The 25,249-nt window shown below is 40.3% G+C and overlaps 1 protein-coding gene across 3 annotated transcripts in view; it reads right to left on the bottom strand.

The window, feature by feature from the left end:
• The window catches only part of cacnb2b (calcium channel, voltage-dependent, beta 2b), a 136,188-nt gene that overhangs the window by 94,031 nt on the left and 16,908 nt on the right, over positions 1-25,249 (bottom strand). For all 3 annotated transcript variants that reach the window (XM_031807349.1, XM_031807348.1, XM_031807350.1), the window contains exons 5-7: positions 23,297-23,349; positions 16,207-16,229; positions 8,791-8,871 (exon numbers count right to left, since the gene is read on the bottom strand). In XM_031807349.1, the coding sequence (XP_031663209.1) occupies positions 8,791-8,871; positions 16,207-16,229; positions 23,297-23,349 (157 nt within the window). The remainder of the gene's footprint in view (positions 1-8,790; positions 8,872-16,206; positions 16,230-23,296; positions 23,350-25,249) is intronic.

Here is a 25,249-nt window from a genome sequence, read left to right as displayed (position 1 = left end):
ATGTAACATCAGATGGCTCCTCCATCACATGTACAGTATGTAACATCAGATGGCTCCTCCATCACATGTACAGTATGTAACATCAGATGGCTCCTCCATCACATGTACAGTGTATTCGGAAAGTATTAAAACCCATTGACTTTACACATTTTGTTACATTACAGCCTTATTCTAAAATATATACAGTTGAAGTCGGAAGTTTTGCATACAACTTTGCCACATACATTTGAACTCAGTTTTTCACTATTCCTGACATTTAATCCTAGTAAAAATTCCCTGTTTTAAGTCAGTTAGGATCACCACTTTATTTTAAGAATGTGAAATGTCAGAATAATAGTAGAGAGAATGATTTATTTCAGCTTTAATTTCTTTCATCACATTCCCAATGGGTCAGAAGTTTACATACACTCAATTAGTATTTGTGTGTTTTTTTACGTGTTATTTCTTACATTAGTACCCCAGGTCATCTTAGGTTTCATTACATGCAGTCGAGAAGAACTACTGAATATAAGATCAGCGTCAACTCACCATCAGTACGACCAAGAATATGATTTTCGCGAAGCGGATCCTGTGTTCTGCCTTTCAACCAGGACAACGGAATGGATCCCAGCCGGCGACCCAAAAAAACGACTCCGTAAAAGAGGGAAACGAGGAAGAAGAGGGGCGGGGGCGTATGCCTTATGGCTAACGAGACGTGGTGTGATCACAGAAACATACAGGAACTCAAATCTTTCTGTTCACCTGATTTAGAATTCCTCACAATCAAATGTCGACCGCATTATCTACCAAGAGAATTATCTTTGATTATAATCACAGCCGTATATATTCCCCCCCAAGCAGACACATCGATGGCTCTGAACGAACTTTATTTGACTCTTTGCAAACTGGAATCCATACATCCTGAGGCTGCATTCATTGTAGCTGGGGATTTTAACAAGGCTAATCTGAAAACAAGACTCCCTAAATTGTATCAGCATATCGATTGCGCAACCAGGGTGGGAAAAACCTTGGATCATTGTTATTCTAACTTCCGCAACGCATATAGGCCCTGCCCCGCCCTCCTTTCGGAAAAGCTGACCATGACTCCATTTTGCTGATCCCTGCCTACAGACAGAAACTAAAACAAGAAGCTCCCACGCTGAGGTCTGTCCAACGCTGGTCCGACCAAGCTGATTCCACACTCCAAGACTGCTTCCATCACGTTGACTGGGATATGTTTCGTATTGCGTCAGATAACAACATTGACGGATACGCTGATTCGGTGTGCGAGTTCATTAGAACGTGCGTTGAAGATGTCGTTCCCATAGCAACGATTAAAACATTCCCTAACCAGAAACCGTGGATTGATGGCAGCATTCGCGTGAAACTGAAAGCGCGAACCACTGCTTTTAATCAGGGCAAGGTGACTGGTAACATGACCGAATACAAACAGTGCAGCTATTCCCTCCGCAAGGCTATCAAACAAGCTAAGCGTCAGTATAGAGACAAAGCAGAATCTCAATTCAACGGCTCAGACACAAGAGGTATGTGGCAGGGTCTACAGTCAATCACGGACTACAAGAAGAAAACCAGCCCAGTCACGGACCAGGATGTCTTGCTCCCAGGCAGACTAAATAACTTTTTTTCCCGCTTTGAGGACAATACAGTGCCACTGACTCAGCCTGCAACGAAAACATGCGGACTCTCCTTCACTGCAGCCGAGGTGAGTAAAACATTTAAAAGTGTTAACCCTCGCAAGGCTGCAGGCCCAGACGGCATCCCCAGCCGCGCCCTCAGAGCATGCGCAGACCAGCTGGCCGGTGTGTTTACGGACATATTCAATCAATCCCTATACCAGTCTGCTGTTCCCACATGCTTCAAGAGGGCCACCATTGTTCCTGTTCCCAAGAAAGCTAAGGTAACTGAGCTAAACGACTACCGCCCCGTAGCACTCACTTCCGTCATCATGAAGTGCTTTGAGAGACTAGTCAAGGACCATATCACCTCCACCCTACCTGACACCCTAGACCCACTCCAATTTGCTTACTGCCCAAATAGGTCCACAGACGAATGCAATCTCAACCACACTGCACACTGCCCTAACCCATCTGGACAAGAGGAATACCTATGTGAGAATGCTGTTCATCGACTACAGCTCGGCATTCAACACCATAGTACCCTCCAAGCTCGTCATCAAGCTCGAGACCCTGGGTCTCGACCCCGCCCTGTGCAACTGGGTACTGGACTTCCTGACGGGCCGCCCCCCCAGGTGGTGAGGGTAGGCAACAACATCTCCACACCACTGATCCTCAACACTGGGGCCCCACAAGGGTGCGTTCTGAGCCCTCTCCTGTACTCCCTGTTTACCCACGACTGCGTGGCCACGCACGCCTCCAACTCAATCATCAAGTTTGCGGACGACACAACAGTGGTAGGCTTGATTACCAACAACGACGAGACGGCCTACAGGGAGAAGGTGAGGGCCCTCGTAGTGTGGTGTCAGGAAAATAACCTCACACTCAACGTCAACAAAACTAAGGAGATGATTGTGCACTTCAGGAAACAGCAGAGGGAACACCCCCCTATCCACATCGATGGAACAGTAGTGGAGAGGGTAGTAAGTTTTAAGTTCCTCGGCATACACATCACAGACAAACTGAATTGGGCTGAAGGCTGAAGAAATTCAGCTTGTCACCAAAAGCACTCACAAACTTCTACAGATGCACAATCGAGAGCATCCTGGCAGGCTGTATCACCGCCTGGTACGGCAACTGCTCCGCCCACAACCGTAAGGCTCTCCAGAGGGTAGTGAGGTCTGCATAATGCATCACCGGGGGCAAACTATCTGCCCTCCAGGACACCTACACCACCCGATGTTACAAGAAGGCCATAAAGATCATCAAGGACAACAACCACCCGAGCCACTGCCTGTTCACCCCGCTATCATCCAGAAGGCGAGGTCAGTACAGGTGCATCAAAGCTGGGACCGAGAGACTGAAAAACAGCTTCTATCTCAAGGCCATCAGACTGTTAAACAGCCACCACTAACATTGAGTGGCTGCTGCCAACACACTGACTCAACTCCAGCCACTTTAATAATGGGAATTGATGGGAAATGATGTAACATATATCACTAGCCACTTTAAACAATGCTACCTAATATAATGTTTACATACCCTACATTATTCATCTCATATGTATACGTATATACTGTACTCTATATCATCTACTGCATCCTTATGTAATACATGTATCACTAGCCACTTTAACTATGCCACTTTGTTTACATACTCATCTCATATGTACATACCGTACTCGATACCATCTACTGTATCTTGCCTATGCTGCTCTGTACCATCACTCATTCATATAACTTTATGTACATATTCTTTATCCCCTTACACTGTGTATAAGACAGTAGTTTTGGAATTGTTAGTTAGATTACTTGTTGGTTATTACTGCATTGTCGGAACTAGAAGCACAAGCATTTCGCTACACTCGCATTAACATCTGCTAACCATGTGTATGTGACAAATACAATTTGATTTGATTTGATTTGATTTGGTAGCATTGCCTTTACATTGTTTAACTTGGGGCAAACGTTTTGGGTAGCCTTCCACAAGATTCCCACAATAAGTTGGATGCATTTTGACCCATTCCTCCTGACAGAGCTGGTGTAACGGAGTCAGGTTTTTAGGCCTCCTTGCTCGCACACGTTTATTTCAGTTCTGCCCACAAATGTCCTATACCTTGACTTTGTTGTCCTTAAGCCATTTTGCCACAACTTTGGAAGTACAGTGGGGAGAACAAGTATTTGATACATTTTGCAGGTTTTCCTACTTACAAAGCATGTAGAGGTCTGTAATCTTTATCATAGGTACACTTAAACTGTGAGAGACGGAATCTAAAACAAAAATGCAGAAAATAACATTGTATGATTTTTGAATTTTATTTTGAATTTTATTGCATGACATAAGTCACCTACCAACCAGTAAGAATAAACGTGTACATGACACTGCAACAACATTTCCCCATGGGGATAATAAAGTCAGGAAGTAAGTAGGTTGATTAATAACCTGAACCAGATTACAGGCACTGGTTACATTGAGAAATTTCCTCTTGAGTGGAGAGTTTGATGAAAAGATAAATGATCATACTGTATATATTTTCAAAGAAGCGTGGTCATCATTATTTGGACCGTATATATTAATGAGCCAAATCTGTTTATAGTCCAATAACATTTAATATCTAGATTGCGGATCTGCTTGGGAAATTTGCACATTCAGATAAAAATGATTGTTAATTAATATAATCAGCCTGTCACGTCCTGAGATTCTCTGTTTTCTTGATATTTTGGTGAGGTCAGGGTATGATGAGGGTGGCTATGCTAGTTTTTGTATTGTCTAGGTTTTTTTGTATGTCTAAGGGTTTTGTAGGTCTAGGTATATGTATGCCTATGGTGGCCTGATATGGTTCCCAATCAGAGGCAGCTGTTTATCATTGTCTCTGATTTGGGATCATATTTAGGTAGCCATTTTCCCTTTTGTGTTCGTGGGTTCTTGTTTTATGTTGAGGTGCCTGTCTGCACTACTCATATTAGCTTCACAGTTCGTTTTGTTATTTTGTTCGTTTTGTTATTTTGTTCAGTATTCAGTCATGAAATGAAGTAGAATGTACATATACAACGCTGCGCCTTGGTCATTATGACGTACGTGACACAGCCCTTTTAAGTTTCTTCACCCCTAGTCTTTTTTCCACACAACTTCATCTAAAATAGTTTAATGAGATTCCGGTAAACAATAGATATTATATTCCTTCTCTTTCAGCCAGGTAAATGCTTATCTTTTCTTATTATCTGCTAAGCCATTACAATTATAACTGGCTATACTTATTTCACCACCATAATGAGATACAAGTTTCAATTCAATTTATCACAACAGACTGAATGTTTGTAAACTTGTCATTAAAATGTATACCCTCTCAGAGAGAGAGAGACACACATTTTTCAACATGTTTTTTACGAAAGGATAGATTTGGAGTTATATGAAGTTGGAATTTTTTGTCAGGGACATATACAGGATACTACCCTCCACAGCATGGCCTTCGCTGTTGTGTCATCTGCAAACTTGACGATGGAGTTGGAGGCGTGCTTGGCCATAGAGTCACGGGTGAACAAGGAGTACAGGATGGGGCTGAGCACCCACCCTTGTGGGGCCCCAGTGTTGAGGATCAGCGGAGTGGAGGTGATGTTTCCTACCTTCACCACCTGGGGGCGGCCCGTCAGGAAGTCCAGAACCCAGTTGCACAGGGAAGGGTTCAGACCCAGGGCCCCAAGCTTAATGACGGGTTTGGAGGGTACTATGGTGTTAAATGCTGAATTCTAGTCAATAAACAGCATTCTTACATGGGTATTCCTCTTGTCCAGATGGGTTAGGGCAGTGTGCAGAGTGATGGCGATTGCATCATCTGTAGATCTATTGGGGCAGTAAGCAAATTGAAGTGGGACTAGGGTGGCAGGTAAGGTAGAGGTTTATATGACCCTTGACTAGTCTCTCAAAGCACTTCATGATGACAGAAGTAAGTGGGTACAGGAACAATGGTAGCCACAGCAGACTGGGATAGGGAGAAATTGAATATGCACGTAAACACACCAGCCAGATGGTCTGCGCCTGCTCTGAGGACGCGGCTGGGGATGCCGTCTGGGACGGCAGCCTTGCGAGGGTTAACACTTTTAAATGTTTTACTCGGCCACGGAGAAGGAGAGCCCACAATCCTTGGTAGCGGGCTGCATCGGTGGCACTGTGTTATCTTCAAAGCATGTGAAGAATATGTTTAGCCTGTCCAGAAGCAAGATGTAGGTCTCCGTGATGTGACTGGTTTTCTTTTTGTAGTCCGTGATTATCTGTAGTCCCTGCCACATACATCTTGTGTCTGAGCCGTAGAATTGTGACTCAACTTTATCTCTATATTGACATTTTGCTTGTTTGATTGCCTTGCGGAGTGAATAACTACACTGTTTATATTCTTGCCATGGTTCTTAGGGATAAGCGTCCCGCTAGCGGTGAAGCTGGAGGGCACGCAATTCAAATAAATAATCATCAAAATTATGGATATTAAACATTTAGGTACAAATACGTGTCTTATATCGGCCGTAAGCTTAAATTATTGTTACTCTAACTGCACTGTCAGATTTACAGTAACTATTACAGAGAAAACATGCCATGCGATTGTTTGAGAATGGCGCCCCATATCCAAATATATTTCCACTGGCACAGGTTTCATAAATTCACAAATAGCGATTAAATATTCACTTACTTTTTGAAAATCTACATCTGATTTGTCATCCAAATGCTCCCAGATAGATAAAATCCTTCTTCATATCCCAAAAGTCTGTTTAGTTGGCACCATCGATTTGAGTAATCCACCCGTTCAACATAGAGAGAAAGGAATCCGAAAATCTACCCCTAAACTTTGTTTCAGCAAGTCAAAATACGTTTCTATTTACTCTTCAGATACCCTAAAATGCAATAATATTTCTTCCAGAAAGAAGTATGTTCAATAGGAAACTGATTTTAGCAGGTGCGTCCTGTCTTCATGGCGAGCGCAATCACGCATTTCCAAGACAGTGTCCCTGTACTAAAACTGATATTTCTTATTTGTTTTTGAAGTTACAAGCCTGAAACCTTGAACATAGACTGCTGACACCCTGTGGAAGCCATAGGAAGTTATCCAGGGAGCTAATTTTGAAAACGACTTGCCTTTCTAAGAGGATTGTCTCTCAAAAAAAAAAACTTTCCGGTAGGTTTTTGTCCTACCATATCTATTGTGTTGTATTCTCCTACATTATTTTAACATTTCTACAAACTTCAAATTGTTCTTTCTAATAGTACCAATTATATGCATATTTATTTTTTTAACCTTTACTTAACTAGGCAAGTCAGTTAAGAACAAATTCTTATTTTCAATGACAGCCTTGAAACAGTGGGTTAACTACCTGTTCAGGGGAAAAATGTCAGATTTGTACCTTGTCAGCTCAGTGATTTGAACTTGCAACCTTCTGGTTGCTAGTCCAATGCTCTAACCACTAGGCTATCCTGCCGCCCCGGCAAATATCCTGGCTTCAGGGCCTGAGCAACATGCAGTTTACTTTGGGCACATCAGTCAGGCAGAAATTGAGAAAAAAAGGGCCTAGACCTTAGAAGTTTTAAATATGCGGTGGTTTGCTCTTTCAGTTTCACGCAAATGCTACCATCTAGCCATGGTTTCTGGCTAGGGTAGGTTTTAATAGTCACAGTGCGTACTACATCTCCTATACACATCCTTATGAACTCAGTCACCATATCCGTGTAAGTTTCTCTAGATTATTTTCGCAAGCTACCCAGAACATATCCCAGTCTACGTGATCAAAACAATCCTGAAGCTTGGATTCTGATTGGTCAGACCAGCGTTGAATAGTACGAAGCACGGAAACTTCCTGTTTGAGTTTCTGCCTATAGGACGGGAGGAGCAAGATGGAGTCATTGTCAGATTTGCCGAACGGAGGGCCTTATAAGCATTCTGGAATTTTGAATGGTCGAGAGTCTTAGTAGAGTGAGTAGGACAGCCGATATGTTAATAGAATTTCGGCAGCCTAGTCTTACAGACTTGCTTTGTTCAAATCCCCAGCTACAATAAATGCAGCCTCAGGATATGTGGTTTCTAGTTTGCATAAAGTCCAGTGAAGTTCTTTGAGGGCCATCGAGGTTTCGGCTTGAGGTAAGATGTAAACGACCATGGCGATGACGGAGGATAATTTTCTTGGGAGATAATATGGTGATATGTACAGTGGGGAGAACAAGTATTTGATACACTGTCAATTTTGCAGGTTTTGCTACTTACAAAGCATGTAGAGGTCTGTAATTTTTATCATATGTACACTTCAACTGTGAGCGATGGAATCTAAAACAAAAATCCAGAAAATCACATTGTATGATTTTTAAGTAATTAATTTGCATTTTATTGCATGACATATGTATTTGATCACCTACCAACCAGTAAGAATTATGGCTCTCACAGACCTTTTTCTTTAAGAAGCCCTCCTGTTCTCCACTCAATACCTGTATTAACTGCACCTGTTTGAAATTGTTACCTGTATAAAAGACACCTGTCCACAGAAACTCCAGGGAAGTCATATTCCTGGTCGTAATACTGGTAGTTCTGGTGAGTTATCGTTACTCTAATATCCAGTAGTTCTTCCCGGCAGTATGTATTAACACAAAACCTTTCCTGAGCTGATAATATAAAAAATAAAACGTCTAAGGGTTAGGGTTTCCTAAGAGCAAGTCGCGATGCTGCTATCTCCGTCGGCGCCTTCTTCTACATAATATACATATACACAATATATTCTACATATATCTATCCTGATGCCTAGTCACTTTACCCTGCCTTCATGTACATATCTACCTAAAATACCGTATTATTATTATCTATCCTGATGCCTTGTCACTTTACCCTGTCTTCATGTACATAGCTACCTCAAATACCTTATAAATATCTATCCGGATGCCTAGAATCTTTACCCTGCCTTCATGTACATATCAACCTCAAGTACTTCTTACCTCTGCATATTGATCCCTGTATATAGCTCCATTCTTGTGTATTTTACTGCTTGTGTTATTTTCTATTTTATTTATTATTATTCGTTTTTAACTCTGCATTGTAGGGATTCAGAAGCAGTTCAATGTAAAGTCTACACCAGTTGAAACAAACGTTTCGATCCTGCAAGGATCTTTGTCAGATTATTTCCCGGTAGTGTGTGTAGGGGCAACTTACCTCTAAGCCCTTCAGTGAGGGCCCCATCAGCACCACAGGCCGCATGGTAGGAACCACGTCATAGGCTGCCACCTGCTCCCCCTACAGTAATCACAACACATTAAACAGTAAGTAACCAATCGGATACAGGAAGAGGAAACCAATGCAGCTGAAGAATTGGCCCAGGATTCGGTGCATCACAGAGATGAAAACTTGTGAGTTTAAAACATAGTAATTTAATGAAATACAACATTTGTTTTGCACGATGTTATATGCTGGCACTGTTTGTAAGTGAGAATGTTGTCAAGCACAGTATATATTTAAAAAATGAACTATGTTTTATGTAGACATTGTTCTGAAGCCAAAAAATAAAGGAAATTCAGGAGCACCACAATGCCTACTTCACCCAATGCTCTACCAAGGGTTTCCAGCACACATCTTTTACCTACTACAGTAGCTACTGTAAGCCGATATATTGGGCTTCAAACAATGTGTAAGACGGTTACTTAGGTTATCAAACCTTCTCAAACAGCCTAATTCATGCTCTTAGAGGTGCTCCCACAATAATGGATTTGTAGAAAGACGTGAAGAGGGCACGACAATGCCTATTCCCCCTCAGAAGACTGAAAAGATTGGGCATGGGTCCTCAGATCCTCAAAAAGTTCTACAGCTGCACCATCGAGAGCATCCAGACTGGTTGCATCACTGCCTGGTATGGCAACTGCTTGGCCTCCGACCGCAAGGTGCTAGAGAAGGTAGTGCATATGGCCCAGTACATCACTGAGGCCAAGCTTACGGACTATTCAGAACCTCTATACCAGGCAGTGTCAGAGGAAGACCCTAAAAATTGTCAAAGACTCCAGCCACCCAAGTCATAGACTGTTCTCTCTGCTACCGCACAGCAAGCTGTACTGGAGCGCCAAGTCTAGGTCTAAAAGTCTTCTTAATAGCTTGTACCCCTGTCATGACTTCTCCCAGTTGGGTTTATGACCCCCCCATAAATACCTTTGCCCCTTTTCTCTCCACTCTACAGAATGGACTATTGAAAAGCCCTTGGTTAACATAGAGAGACTATGGTAACATCAAAAGGTTGGGGAATGTCTGGAACATTATATCTGATGATAGGATGACATAAATTGTATCTTGGAAAGTCTACACATTCTAGTTATCAGATTCACATGGAATTGTTGTGCAATTTAAATGTTTAAATACAAAACTATTTGTAAAAAGATTAAATGTAATTTTAGTTCTAAATGAGAGAATTGTTTTCATAAGTAAACTATGCTCAGTCAGTGGCCATGCCCAAGTGAACAGACATTGGTTGAGAACAATGAAACACAAAAGTCAACTTTAGTTCCTGACGAAGTGAGGACTAGTGTCCATTCGTTTAAAAGGGCTAATTTCAACTACAACCTAATGAAATTCACATTTAGTTCCCGATGACGTGGGGACTGGTTTCCATATGTTTAAAAGGGTGAATTTCAATGTGGAGGTGATAATCACCATGCTGGCATGGTGAATTTCGACTAGACCACCCAGAATACAGCACGAGTTGATTATGGCAATGTGGTATGAACTTTGAATGATTATTCACTGAAGAAGAGATACATCCTAGATGCAGCTGTATATGTACGTAGCCTAGGAAAGGACAGACAATCTCAGAAGAACGACAGGGTACTGTAACGTATCTGCTCTACAACACCAGAAATATACCAGAAATATTCTTCAAAGGACAATGACTATCTCTACTGGGTTAACCAGTTTTCCATCTTCGACCCATCTAGCGAAGGGTTGCTAAGAGTAATTATACATATCCTGCATTTTCCTTTTCCGAATCGGCGGTTATTAGAATGCATAAGAATCTGTATTTATGGTAGCATAGCTTCTCAAGGTCCGAAAGACCGAATCGCTTTGTCCCTCACTCTTCACTTTCTTTCATTCAAACCCAACCCCTTTCCTTTGTGTAACCAGCCGTCATCTAGGGTTAGCCCACTAGGGGATATTCATGATGTGATTAGTAGTCCATGTGTGATCTATAATGTGTATATATATGTAATTCTGTGTGATTATTTAGGTATTTAGTAAATAAATAATTCTGCCAATTTGTGTATTTGTGTATTGCTGATTCAACTTATTAGATTATTAGGTTTGTGCAGATAACCAAGTACTTTCGACAATCAAAATGAGACCGATTGAGGTGACAATTAATAATCGACTGCTATTGATATTAAAGATCTTTAAGTGAGTGGAGTCGGGAGATAACAGCTCTATGTAAATGAATGCTTCTGTGGTGCCCCAGGGTATTAATGGATTAATTGTTGCATGGTTTAATTCAATCACATAATGAATGTTTTATTTATTTTTATTCCACCTTTATTTAACCAGGTAGGCCAGATCGAGAACACCTTTATTTAACCAGGTAGGCTAGTTGAGAACACCTTTATTTAACCAGGTAGGCCAGATCGAGAACACCTTTATTTAACCAGGTAGGCTAGTTGAGAACACCTTTATTTAACCAGGTAGGCCAGATCGAGAACACCTTTATTTAACCAGGTAGGCCAGATCGAGAACAAGTTTTCATTTACAACTGCGACCTGGCCAAGATAAAGCAAAGCAGTGCGACAAAAACAAAAACACAGAGTTACACATGGAATAAACAAACATACAGTCAATAACACAATAGAAAAATCTATATACAGTGTGTGTAAATGTAGTAAGATTAGGGAGGTAAGGCAATAAATAGGCCATAGTGGCGAAATAATAACAAATTAGCATTAACACTGTTGTGATAGATGCGCAGATGATGATGCTCAAGTAGAGATACTGGGGTGCAAAAGAGCAAAATAAATAACGATATGGTGATGAGGTAGCTGGGTGGGCTATTTACAGATGGGCTATGTACAGGTGCAATGATCAGTAAGCTGCTCTGACAGCTGATGCTTAAAGTTAGTGAGGGAGATATAAGTCTCCAGCTTCAGCAATTTTTGCAATTCGTTCCAGTCATTGGCAGCAGAGAACTGGAAGGAAAGGCGGCCAAAGAAGGTGTTGGCTTTGGGGATGACCAGTGAGATATACCTGCTGGAGCGTGTGCTACGGGTGGGTGCAGCTATCGTGACCAGTGAGCTGAGATAAGGCGGGGCTTTACATAGCAAAAACTTCTAGATGACCTGGCGACAGTGGGTTTGGCGACAAATATGAAGCGAGGGCTAGCCAACAAGAGCATACAGGTCGCAGTGGTGGGTAGTATATGGGGCTTTGGTGAGAAAACAAATGCCACTGTGATAGATTACATCCAATTTGCTGAGTAGAGTTTTGAAGGCTATTTTGTAAATGACATTGCCAAAGCCAAGGATCGGTAAGATAATCCGTTTTACGAGGGTATTTTTAGCAGCATGAGTGGAGGAGGCTTTATTTCGAAAAAGGAAGCCGATTCTAGATTTCATTTTGGATTGGAGATGCTTAATGTGAGTTTGGAAGGAGCGTTTACAGTCTAACCAGACACCTAGGTATTTGTAGTTGTCCACATATTCTAGGTCAGAACCGTCCAGAGTAGTGATGCTAGTCAGGCGGGCGGGTGCGGGCAGCGATCAGTTGAAGAGCATGCATTAAGTTTTACTGGCATTTAAGAGCTGTTGGAGGCCACGGAAGTAATGCTGTATGGCATTGAAGTTCGTTTAGAGGTTTGTTAACACAGTGTCCAGAAGTATACAGACTGGTGTCGTCTGCGTAGAGGTGGATCAGAAAATCACCTGCAGCAAGAGCGACATCATTGATATATACAGAGAAAATAGTCGGCCCGAGAATTGAATCCTGTGGTAGGCTGGCTTCATCCACCTTTTGGTTGTTGGTCTGTTTTCACCAGACAACACTCTCTCTTCCCTGACTGGCAGGCTGGCTTCCTCCACATTTTGGTTGTTGGTCTGTTTCCACCAGACAACACTGTCTCCACTCATCTACACACTGCATACACTACTGATCATATGACGTCCACAGCATTGTTGTATTTATTATTATTTCATTTAATACATGTATTCCTTATTACATTTACAGACGATGAGGAAATCCATGATTTAGGTCAACATTTTCATTGAACCAGAAATTGTCTTCTGATAACTATGACGGGGAAGAAACAGCAATCAACCGTGTTGTTGTCATGGAAGAAGTTGACAGAGTTTTAAAATCCATGGAACTCCTAGTGGAAGCAGAGTATGATAAGGATATTAATACAATTCTGAAGTTTGAAAGTTGCAATTGCAGCTGAAGTTGAAATGAGAACACAGTAGGTTGTTGTATAAAACACCTGTCTGCAGCTGACATCTTCAAACTAAGGGCAACCATGGCAACTGTGACAGAGAGAGAGAGAGAGAGAGAGATCTGATGATTCTTATGGCCTTGCACATGGTCAGTGTGAACCAGAGGGGCTTGACACAACGGCCCAAGCAAGCTGTACAAACAAAACAGGACATCTTATTTAATGAAAGGGGTTCCAGTCTGCCGTGAAGCATTCATCCATGTATGCAGGTAAGAGTCTAGCTACAGTTTCAGATATTATATGTTTCTAATTTTGTCAAAGTTGTTTTTATTTCAAGTTAAAGCATACTGTTCGATAGCTAACGTTAGTTGGATGGCTTGCTAGGTAACATTACATGTATGATCTGTGTATTAATATTATCACAGAAAGCCATTGCATTGCTAGTTATAGCCTAATGTTAGCTAGCTAACTAACATTGAACCTAGTTGGTTAGCTTTAGCTAACTATGACAATCAGTTTGTATTACTAGTATTCTATGGCTTGGAATTATGGTTAATTGTTTAGCTAGCTACATATCTAAACAAAAGACTACTTCGCCAAATGATTACATGACCCATCAAGTTAGCCAGGTGTGTCTGGGGGTGAATACGGCTATCTATTGTATAATAATGACAAAATATTTGTATCTGGAATATGTCTTCAGCATCAGTAGAACATGCCTGACTCTCCTACACCAGTCATACAAGGAGAATGGTCTAATACCTCCCATCAAAGAGACCTGTAGAACACACCTGACTCTCCTCACCAGTCATACAAGGAGAATGGTCTAATGCCTCCCATCAGAAAGACCTCTGCTCACCTGTCATACAAGGAGAATGGTCTAATGTCTCCCATCAGAAAGACCTGTAGAACACGCCTGACTCTGCTCACCAGTCATACATGGAGAATGGTCTAATGCCTCCCATCAGAAAGACCTGTAGAGCACACCTGACCCTGCTCACCAGTCATACAAGGAGAATGGTCTAATGCCTCCCATCAGAAAGACCTGTAGAGCACACCTGACCCTGCTCACCAGTCATACATGGAGAATGGTCTAATGCCTCCCATCAGAAAGAGAGCTGGCCCAAGCACCGGTTACACCTGAAGCATGAGGACTTGCAGCTAGTGGTGAACTTCTTCAACAACTACACAGAGGATAATGCAAACACTTTGGTGGAAAGCTGCTGCCATGTAATGTGAAAAAAGCAGCGGTCGGGCGTCTCCACATGCAATCGATGACAACACTTAGTATGTAAAGCATAAACAACAAATATGTTTATTATTTAATTGACCTCCAACATGATTGGCACTACTTTTATTGATCTCACATTATTTCTGTATTATTCTGTATTTTCCAGAGGTACGTGTAGTTGGGCTGTCTTCCTTCAGGAATCTGTGGAAAAAATTGCTGCCCCACATCTCAAGCACTAAGCCCAGGACAGACCTGTGCTGGCAGTGCCAGAGGAACAACTATCAGGTCTTCAGATCTGTCAGGAGCTGTCAAGTAAGCCAAACTGAAGAAACAAGAGCAGCATCTCCTGCTTGTTCAGTGTGAGCGGTCTGTCCACCAGAAGATGGTTGCTGACTGCAAGACCACCTGTCAAGACCTGCAGTTGTCTCTGGGGGTCCTACTGAACCAGCACGCAAAGACATCAGGATGCATTACAGCTTTGATTTTGCTCAACATTTCCTCCTTTATACAGAGTGAACACTTTGTCTCAGATTTCTGGTGTTGTGAAGGACAGCACAGTGACAGGGGTAATATCCCACAGCCGGTTGGACTGGAGGATGGTACGGTGCTGGTGGAAAGCTAGGGCTGGCAACAACTCCTGACTCCATACTTCAGGCCGCTGCCACTGATCAAGCAGTAGCAGCACTTCAGGTGAATATCATTTTCATGCATTGTATGAGGTTATTCTTGTTATCTGAACTTAGGAGGTCAATTGATGTTATGCAAGGTTGTAATGTCTTCTCAATGTATTTGTCTATTTTCCTGTTTTACAGTTTCGATGCTCTGGAGCCTTGTGTAGTCGCCAAGGAGCATTCGGACTCAGTCAGGACCAGGTTTCAGCTGCTGCACAATGCTGATGTCCTTCCTCCCATAGATGGTCTGCCTGTACAAGCACCACCTGTACTGGACACAACTTGACAAACTGATATTTTTGAGAAGATCAGGGAGTTTTGAGACAACTGCAGTTTACGACAGTCCATTTTGCAGCTCTGAGTCTCTACTTTTATGCAATTAAAAAATAATAATCTAATTTTGCTACTTAAGACCGAATCAAGGCAGTGAGTCACATTTATCTTTCTAAATTAAATCAACCTCTTCACCCTCGTTCATTTAAATTCAATTGTGTAGTTAGGTGACCAATTATTGTCCATTTGTCATTTATTCAGTGGGGAGAAGCATTAGCGCCTGGCTGGGTTCCAACGTCCTACAGCACATTGTCTAGGAGGATTAAGTTAGGAATAGGTGTGAAAAAAAATATTTTTACTTTTCTGTTTGTGATTTAAAAATGTTGACTAATGAGCAGTGTAAAATAAAGACATTTAGGAAAAGTCAGGGAATGAGCAGGACAGTTTTTTTTGTTGCATTTTTTTATTTACAAAATCAAACGTCAGTGGCCATTGGCCTACGGCAGTTCTAGCTTTTGCTCATTTGCATAGTTAATTATTTAATTCCAGCATTCATTTCAGAATTTTAAAAATGTCTTTGTTTACTGCACTGTTTTATCATTTACATACTGTCATGTTTCTTTTGTCTTAGTATGGCTGTGATTTAAAAAATGATTTAATGTAACAAATCAAACATTAAACCTTCTAAACAATTTATTTAGACCTTGCGCTTATTTGAAACAGACATTTATTTGCTGAAATGTGTGCCGTTGCCCGGCTATTGAAAGGGACGGGACTATTTGAGATTCGTCATTTGATATAAGTTATATTGTATGTGTAGAATTTATCATGGATAGTCAAAAGGAAATGTCTGCAGTTTTCAGAAGGTGAATAGCTCAATTTAAGCAGGGAGTGTGTTATGTACTTCCAATCAAGGTGATTTGCAAATTTCACATTGAGCTTTTACCAAAGCCTATCATTATAACACTGACCAGCAGGAAAATAACAAACTAACATACAAACACACTTACCGACTTCTTTTGAGCTTGAGCAACTGCGGGGAGAAAGAAGACAGAAGTGAAAACATGCATTCCATCAGCTCATACAATACTACACCTAACCCCTCACATATACAATACTACACCTACCCCTCACATATACAATACTACACCTAACCCCTCAGATATACAATACTACACCTACCCCTCACAAATACAATACTACACCTAACCCCTAACAGCCACAATACTACACCTAACCCCTCACATATATAATACTACACCTACCCCCTCACATATACAATACTACACCTACCCCTAACAGACACAATACTACACCTACCCCTAACAGACACAATACTACACCTACCCCCTCACATATACAATACTACACCTAACCCCTTACATATACAATACTACACCTACCCCTCACATATACAATACTACACCTAACCCCTCACATATACAATACTACACCTACCCCTCACATATACAATACTACACCTAACCCCTCACATATACAATACTACACCTAACCCCTCACATATACAATACTACACCTACCCCTAACAGCCACAATACTACACCTAACCCCTAACAGGCACAATACTACACCTAACCCCTAACAGCCACAATACTACATCTAACCCCTCACATATATAATACTACACCTACCCCTAACAGCCACAATACTACACCTAACCCCTAACAGCCACAATACTACACCTAACCCCTCACATATATAATACTACACCTGCCCCTCACATATATAATACTACACCTACCCCTAACAGACACAATACTACACCTAACCCCTAACAGCCACAATACTACACCTAACCCCTCACATATACAATACTACACCTAACCCCTCACATATACAATACTACACCTAACCCCTCACATATACAATACTACACCTACCCCTCACATATACAATACTACACCTAACCCCTAACAGCCACAATACTACACCTAACCCCTCACATATATAATACTACACCTGCCCCTCACATATATAATACTACACCTACCCCTAACAGACACAATACTACACCTAACCCTCACATATACAATACTACACCTACCCCTCACATATACAATACTACACCTACCCCTCACATATACAATACTACACCTAACCCCTCACATATACAATACTACACCTAACCCCTCACATATACAATACTACACCTCACATATACAATACTACACCTACCCCTCATATATACAATACTACACCTCACATATACAATACTACACCTACCCCTCACATTTACAATACTACACCTAACACCTCACATATACAATACTACACCTACCCCTCACATTTACAATACTACACCTAACCCCTCACATATACAATACTACACCTCACATATACAATACTACACCTACCCCTCATATATACAATACTACACCTCACATATACAATACTACACCTACCCCTCACATTTACAATACTACACCTAACACCTCACATTTACAATACTACACCTACCCCTCAAATATACAATACTACACCTACCCCCTCACATATACAATACTACACCTACCCCTCATATATACAATACTACACCTAACCCCTCACATATACAATACTACACCTACCCCTAACAGCCACAATACTACACCTAACCCCTAACAGGCACAATACTACACCTAACCCCTCACATATACAATACTACACCTACCCCTCACATATACAATACTACACCTAACCCCTCACATATACAATACTACACCTAACCCCTCATATATATACAATACTACACCTACCCCTCATATATACAATACTACACCTACCCCTCATATATACAATACTACACCTACCCCTCATATATACAATACTACACCTACCCCTCAAATATACAATACTACACCTACCCCCTCACATATACAATACTACACCTACCCCTCATATATACAATACTACACCTAACCCCTCACATATACAATACTACACCTACCCCTAACAGCCACAATACTACACCTAACCCCTAACAGCCACAATACTACACCTAACCCCTCACATATACAATACTACACCTCACATATACAATACTACACCTACCCCTCATATATACAATACTACACCTACCCCTAACAGCCACAATACTACACCTAACCCCTAACAGCCACAATACTACACCTAACCCCTCACATATACAATACTACACCTACCCCTCACATATACAATACTACACCTAACCCCTCACATATACAATACTACACCTAACCCCTAACAGCCACAATACTACACCTAACCCCTAACAGCCACAATACTACACCTAACCCCTAACAGCCACAATACTACACCTAACCCCTAACAGGCACAATACCACACCTAACCCTCACATATACAATACTACACCTAACCCCTAACAGCCACAATACTACACCTAACCCCTAACAGGCACAATACCACACCTAACCCCTAACAGGCACAAAACCCCACCTAACCCCTCACATATACAATACTACACCTACCCCTCACAAATACAATACTACACCTAACCCCTAACAGCCACAATACTACACCTAACCCCTCACATATATAATACTACACCTACCCCCTCACATATACAATACTACACCTACCCCTAACAGACACAATACTACACCTACCCCTAACAGACACAATACTACACCTACCCCCTCACATATACAATACTACACCTAACCCCTTACATATACAATACTACACCTACCCCTCACATATACAATACTACACCTAACCCCTCACATATACAATACTACACCTACCCCTCACATATACAATACTACACCTAACCCCTCACATATACAATACTACACCTAACCCCTCACATATACAATACTACACCTACCCCTAACAGCCACAATACTACACCTAACCCCTAACAGGCACAATACTACACCTAACCCCTAACAGCCACAATACTACATCTAACCCCTCACATATATAATACTACACCTACCCCTCACATATATAATACTACACCTACCCCTAACAGACACAATACTACACCTAACACCTCACATATACAATACTACACCTAACCCCTCACATATACAATACTACACCTAACCCCTCACATATACAATACTACACCTACCCCTCACATATACAATACTACACCTAACCCCTAACAGCCACAATACTACACCTAACCCCTCACATATATAATACTACACCTGCCCCTCACATATATAATACTACACCTACCCCTAACAGACACAATACTACACCTAACCCTCACATATACAATACTACACCTACCCCTCACATATACAATACTACACCTACCCCTCACATATACAATACTACACCTAACCCCTCACATATACAATACTACACCTAACCCCTCACATATACAATACTACACCTCACATATACAATACTACACCTACCCCTCATATATACAATACTACACCTCACATATACAATACTACACCTACCCCTCACATTTACAATACTACACCTAACACCTCACATATACAATACTACACCTACCCCTCACATTTACAATACTACACCTAACCCCTCACATATACAATACTACACCTCACATATACAATACTACACCTACCCCTCATATATACAATACTACACCTCACATATACAATACTACACCTACCCCTCACATTTACAATACTACACCTAACACCTCACATTTACAATACTACACCTACCCCTCAAATATACAATACTACACCTACCCCCTCACATATACAATACTACACCTACCCCTCATATATACAATACTACACCTAACCCCTCACATATACAATACTACACCTACCCCTAACAGCCACAATACTACACCTAACCCCTAACAGGCACAATACTACACCTAACCCCTCACATATACAATACTACACCTACCCCTCACATATACAATACTACACCTAACCCCTCACATATACAATACTACACCTAACCCCTCATATATATACAATACTACACCTACCCCTCATATATACAATACTACACCTACCCCTCATATATACAATACTACACCTACCCCTCATATATACAATACTACACCTACCCCTCAAATATACAATACTACACCTACCCCCTCACATATACAATACTACACCTACCCCTCATATATACAATACTACACCTAACCCCTCACATATACAATACTACACCTACCCCTAACAGCCACAATACTACACCTAACCCCTAACAGCCACAATACTACACCTAACCCCTCACATATACAATACTACACCTCACATATACAATACTACACCTACCCCTCATATATACAATACTACACCTACCCCTAACAGCCACAATACTACACCTAACCCCTAACAGCCACAATACTACACCTAACCCCTCACATATACAATACTACACCTACCCCTCACATATACAATACTACACCTAACCCCTCACATATACAATACTACACCTAACCCCTAACAGCCACAATACTACACCTAACCCCTAACAGCCACAATACTACACCTAACCCCTAACAGCCACAATACTACACCTAACCCCTAACAGGCACAATACCACACCTAACCCTCACATATACAATACTACACCTAACCCCTAACAGCCACAATACTACACCTAACCCCTCACATATACAATACTACACCTAACCCCTCATATATATACAATACTACACCTACCCCTCATATATACAATACTACACCTACCCCTCATATATACAATACTACACCTACCCCTCATATATACAATACTACACCTACCCCTCAAATATACAATACTACACCTACCCCCTCACATATACAATACTACACCTACCCCTCATATATACAATACTACACCTAACCCCTCACATATACAATACTACACCTACCCCTAACAGCCACAATACTACACCTAACCCCTAACAGCCACAATACTACACCTAACCCCTCACATATACAATACTACACCTCACATATACAATACTACACCTACCCCTCATATATACAATACTACACCTACCCCTAACAGCCACAATACTACACCTAACCCCTAACAGCCACAATACTACACCTAACCCCTCACATATACAATACTACACCTACCCCTCACATATACAATACTACACCTAACCCCTCACATATACAATACTACACCTAACCCCTAACAGCCACAATACTACACCTAACCCCTAACAGCCACAATACTACACCTAACCCCTAACAGCCACAATACTACACCTAACCCCTAACAGGCACAATACCACACCTAACCCTCACATATACAATACTACACCTAACCCCTAACAGCCACAATACTACACCTAACCCCTAACAGGCACAATACCACACCTAACCCCTAACAGGCACAAAACCCCACCTAACCCCTCACATATACAATACTACACCTAACCCCTCATATATACAATTCTACACCTACCCCTCATATATACAATACTACACCTAACCCCTAACAGCCACAATACTACACCTAACCCCTCACATATACAATACTACACCTACCCCTCACATATACAATACTACACCTAACCCCTAACAGCCACAATACTACACCTAACCCCTCACATATATAATACTACACCTGCCCCTCACATATATAATACTACACCTACCCCTAACAGACACAATACTACACCTAACCCTCACATATACAATACTACACCTACCCCTCACATATACAATACTACACCTACCCCTCACATATACAATACTACACCTAACCCCTCACATATACAATACTACACCTAACCCCTCACATATACAATACTACACCTCACATATACAATACTACACCTACCCCTCATATATACAATACTACACCTCACATATACAATACTACACCTACCCCTCATATTTACAATACTACACCTAACACCTCACACATACAATACTACACCTACCCCTCACATTTACAATACTACACCTAACCCCTCACATATACAATACTACACCTAACCCCTCACATTTACAATACTACACCTACCCCTCAAATATACAATACTACACCTACCCCCTCACATATACAATACTACACCTACCCCTCATATATACAATACTACACCTAACCCCTCACATATACAATACTACACCTACCCCTAACAGCCACAATACTACACCTAACCCCTAACCGCCACAATACTACACCTAACCCCTAACAGCCACAATACTACACCTAACCCCTAACAGCCACAATACTACACCTAACCCCTAACAGCCACAATACTACACCTAACCCCTAACAGCCACAATACTACACCTAACCCCTAACAGGCACAATACTACACCTAACCCCTAACAGACACAATACTACACCTAACCCCTCACATATACAATACTACACCTACCCCTCACATATACAATACTACACCTAACCCCTCACATATACAATACTACACCTACCCCTAACAGCCACAATAGTACACCTAACCCCTAACAGGCACAATACTACACCTAACCCCTCACATATACAATACTACACCTACCCCTCACATATACAATACTACACCTAACCCCTCACATATACAATACTACACCTAACCCCTAACAGCCACAATACTACACCTAACCCCTAACAGCCACAATACTACACCTAACCCCTAACAGCCACAATACTACACCTAACCCCTAACTGCCACAATACTACACCTAACCCCTAACTGCCACAATACTACACCTAACCCCTAACAGGCACAATACCACACCTAACCCTCACATATACAATACTACACCTAACAATACCACACCTAACCCTCACATATACAATACTACACCTAACCCCTAACAGCCACAATACTACACCTAACCCCTAACAGGCACAATACCACACCTAACCCCTAATAGGCACAAAACCACACCTAACCCCTCACATATACAATACTACACCTAACCCCTAACAGACACAATACTACACCTAACCCCTCACATATACAATACTACACCTAACCCCTCACATATACAATACTACACCTAACCCCTAACAGACACAATACCACACCTACTCCTAACAGACACAATAATACACCTAACCTAACCATTAGAAACAACAATACACATTTCAATTAAATATACTGCCAGAAACAATTAACGTTTTAATTAATAAAAGCAGAAGAAATACAATAATACACCCATCAATGAATTAAAACACTAAAACAAAATAAAACCTCACCAGTTGAAGGCGGGGTGTATTTTTTATTTGTGTCTTGAGAAACTGCTGCTTTACTGAAAGAAGAAAAGTGAGGAACTCATCTTAGTCATCGTAGTCCATTTTATTAAAGCAGCAGCAGCAGTAATTTTAGTAATACTAGTAGAAGTAATATTAGTAATAATGGTAGTAGTAACAGTAGTAGTAGTATGCGTAATAGTAGTAATAAATGTAGTAGTGACAGTAGTAATAGTAGTAAAAACGGTAGTAATAATATTAGTAATACCGGTAGTAGTAACAGTAGTAATAGTAGTAGTAATGGTAGTATTGACAGTAGAAATAGTAGTAGTAATGGTAGTAGTAACAGTAATAGTAGTATGAGTAATAGTAGTAATAATAGTAGTAATACTAGTAGTAGTGATAGTAGTAAAAGTAGTAAAAATCGAAGTGGTAATTTTAGTAGTAATGGTAGTAGTAACAATGGTAATAGTAATAATGGTAGTAGCAATAGTAATAATTGTAGTAGTAACCGTAGTATTAGTATGAGTAATAGTAGTAATAATAGTAGTAGCGATAGTAGTAATAGTAGTGTAATGACAGCGGTAAGGTTAGTAATAATGGTAGTAGTAACAGTAGAAGTATGAGTAATAGTAGTAATAATGGTAGTAGTGACAGTAGTAATAGTAGTAAAAATGGTAGTAGTAATATTAGTAATAATGGTAGTAGAAGTATGAGTAACAATAGTAATAATAGTAGTAGTGATAGTAGTAATAGTAGTAAAAATGGTAGCTGTAATATTAGTAGTAATGGCAGTAGTAATAATGGTAATAGTAATAATGGTAGTAACAATAGTAATAATTGTAGTAGCAATAGCAATAATTGTAGTAATACCAGTAGTAATAATGGTAGTAGTAACAGTAATAGGAGTAATAATGACAATATTAATAATGGTAATAGTAATAATGGCAATAGTAATAATGGTAGTAGCAATAGTAATAATAGTAGTAATAACCGTAGTAATAATGGCAATAGTAACAATGGTAGTAGTAATAGTAATAATGGTAGTAGTAATAGTAATAATGGTAGTAGAAATACCAATAATGGTAGTCGTAATAGTAACAATGGTAGCAATAGTAATAATAGTAGTAATAACAGTATTATTAGCGGTAATAGTAATAATGGTAGTATCAATAGTAATAATGGTAGTAGTAATAGTAATAACGGTAGTAGTGATGGTAATAACGGTAGTAATAACAGTAGTAGTAATGGTAATATTAATAATGGCTGTAGTGATAGTAGTAATAGTAGTAATAGCAGTAGTAATATAGGTAATAGTAATAATGTAGTAGTGATAGTAATAATGGTATTAGCAATAGCAATAATGGTAGTAGTAGTAATAGTAATAATGGTAGTAGTGATAGTAATAATGATAACAATAACATTAGTAATAATGGTAGTAGCAATAGTAATAATGGTAGTATCAATAGCAATACCAGTAGTAGTAATAGTAATAATAGTAGTAATAATGGCAGTAATAACAGTAATAATGGTAGTAGTGATAGTAATAATGGCTGTAATAACAGTAGTAATAATGGTAATAGCAATAATGGTAGTAGCGATAGTAATAATGGTAGAAGCAATTGCAATAATGGTAGTAGCAATAGTAATAATGGTAGTAATAATAGTAGTAATAACAGTAGTAATAATGGTAATAGCAACAATGGTAGTAGCAATAGTAATAACAGTAGTAATAATGGTAGTAATAATGGCAATAGTAATAATGGTACAATTAATAATGGTAGTGGTGATAGTAATAATAGTAGTAGTAATACTAGTAATAATAATGGCAATAGTAATAATGGTAGTATTAATAGTGGTAATGGGAATAGTAATAATGGTAATAGTAATAGTAATAATGGTAGTAGTAATAGTAGTAATAATGGTAATAGTAATATTGGTAGTAGTAATTGTAACAAT

The sequence above is a fragment of the Oncorhynchus kisutch genome, linkage group LG27, assembly GCF_002021735.2.
Source record: "Oncorhynchus kisutch isolate 150728-3 linkage group LG27, Okis_V2, whole genome shotgun sequence".
Classification (NCBI taxonomy): domain Eukaryota; kingdom Metazoa; phylum Chordata; class Actinopteri; order Salmoniformes; family Salmonidae; genus Oncorhynchus; species Oncorhynchus kisutch.
The sequence above is the reverse complement of the archived record's forward strand: the minus strand, read 5'-3'. Positions and strand labels throughout refer to the sequence as shown.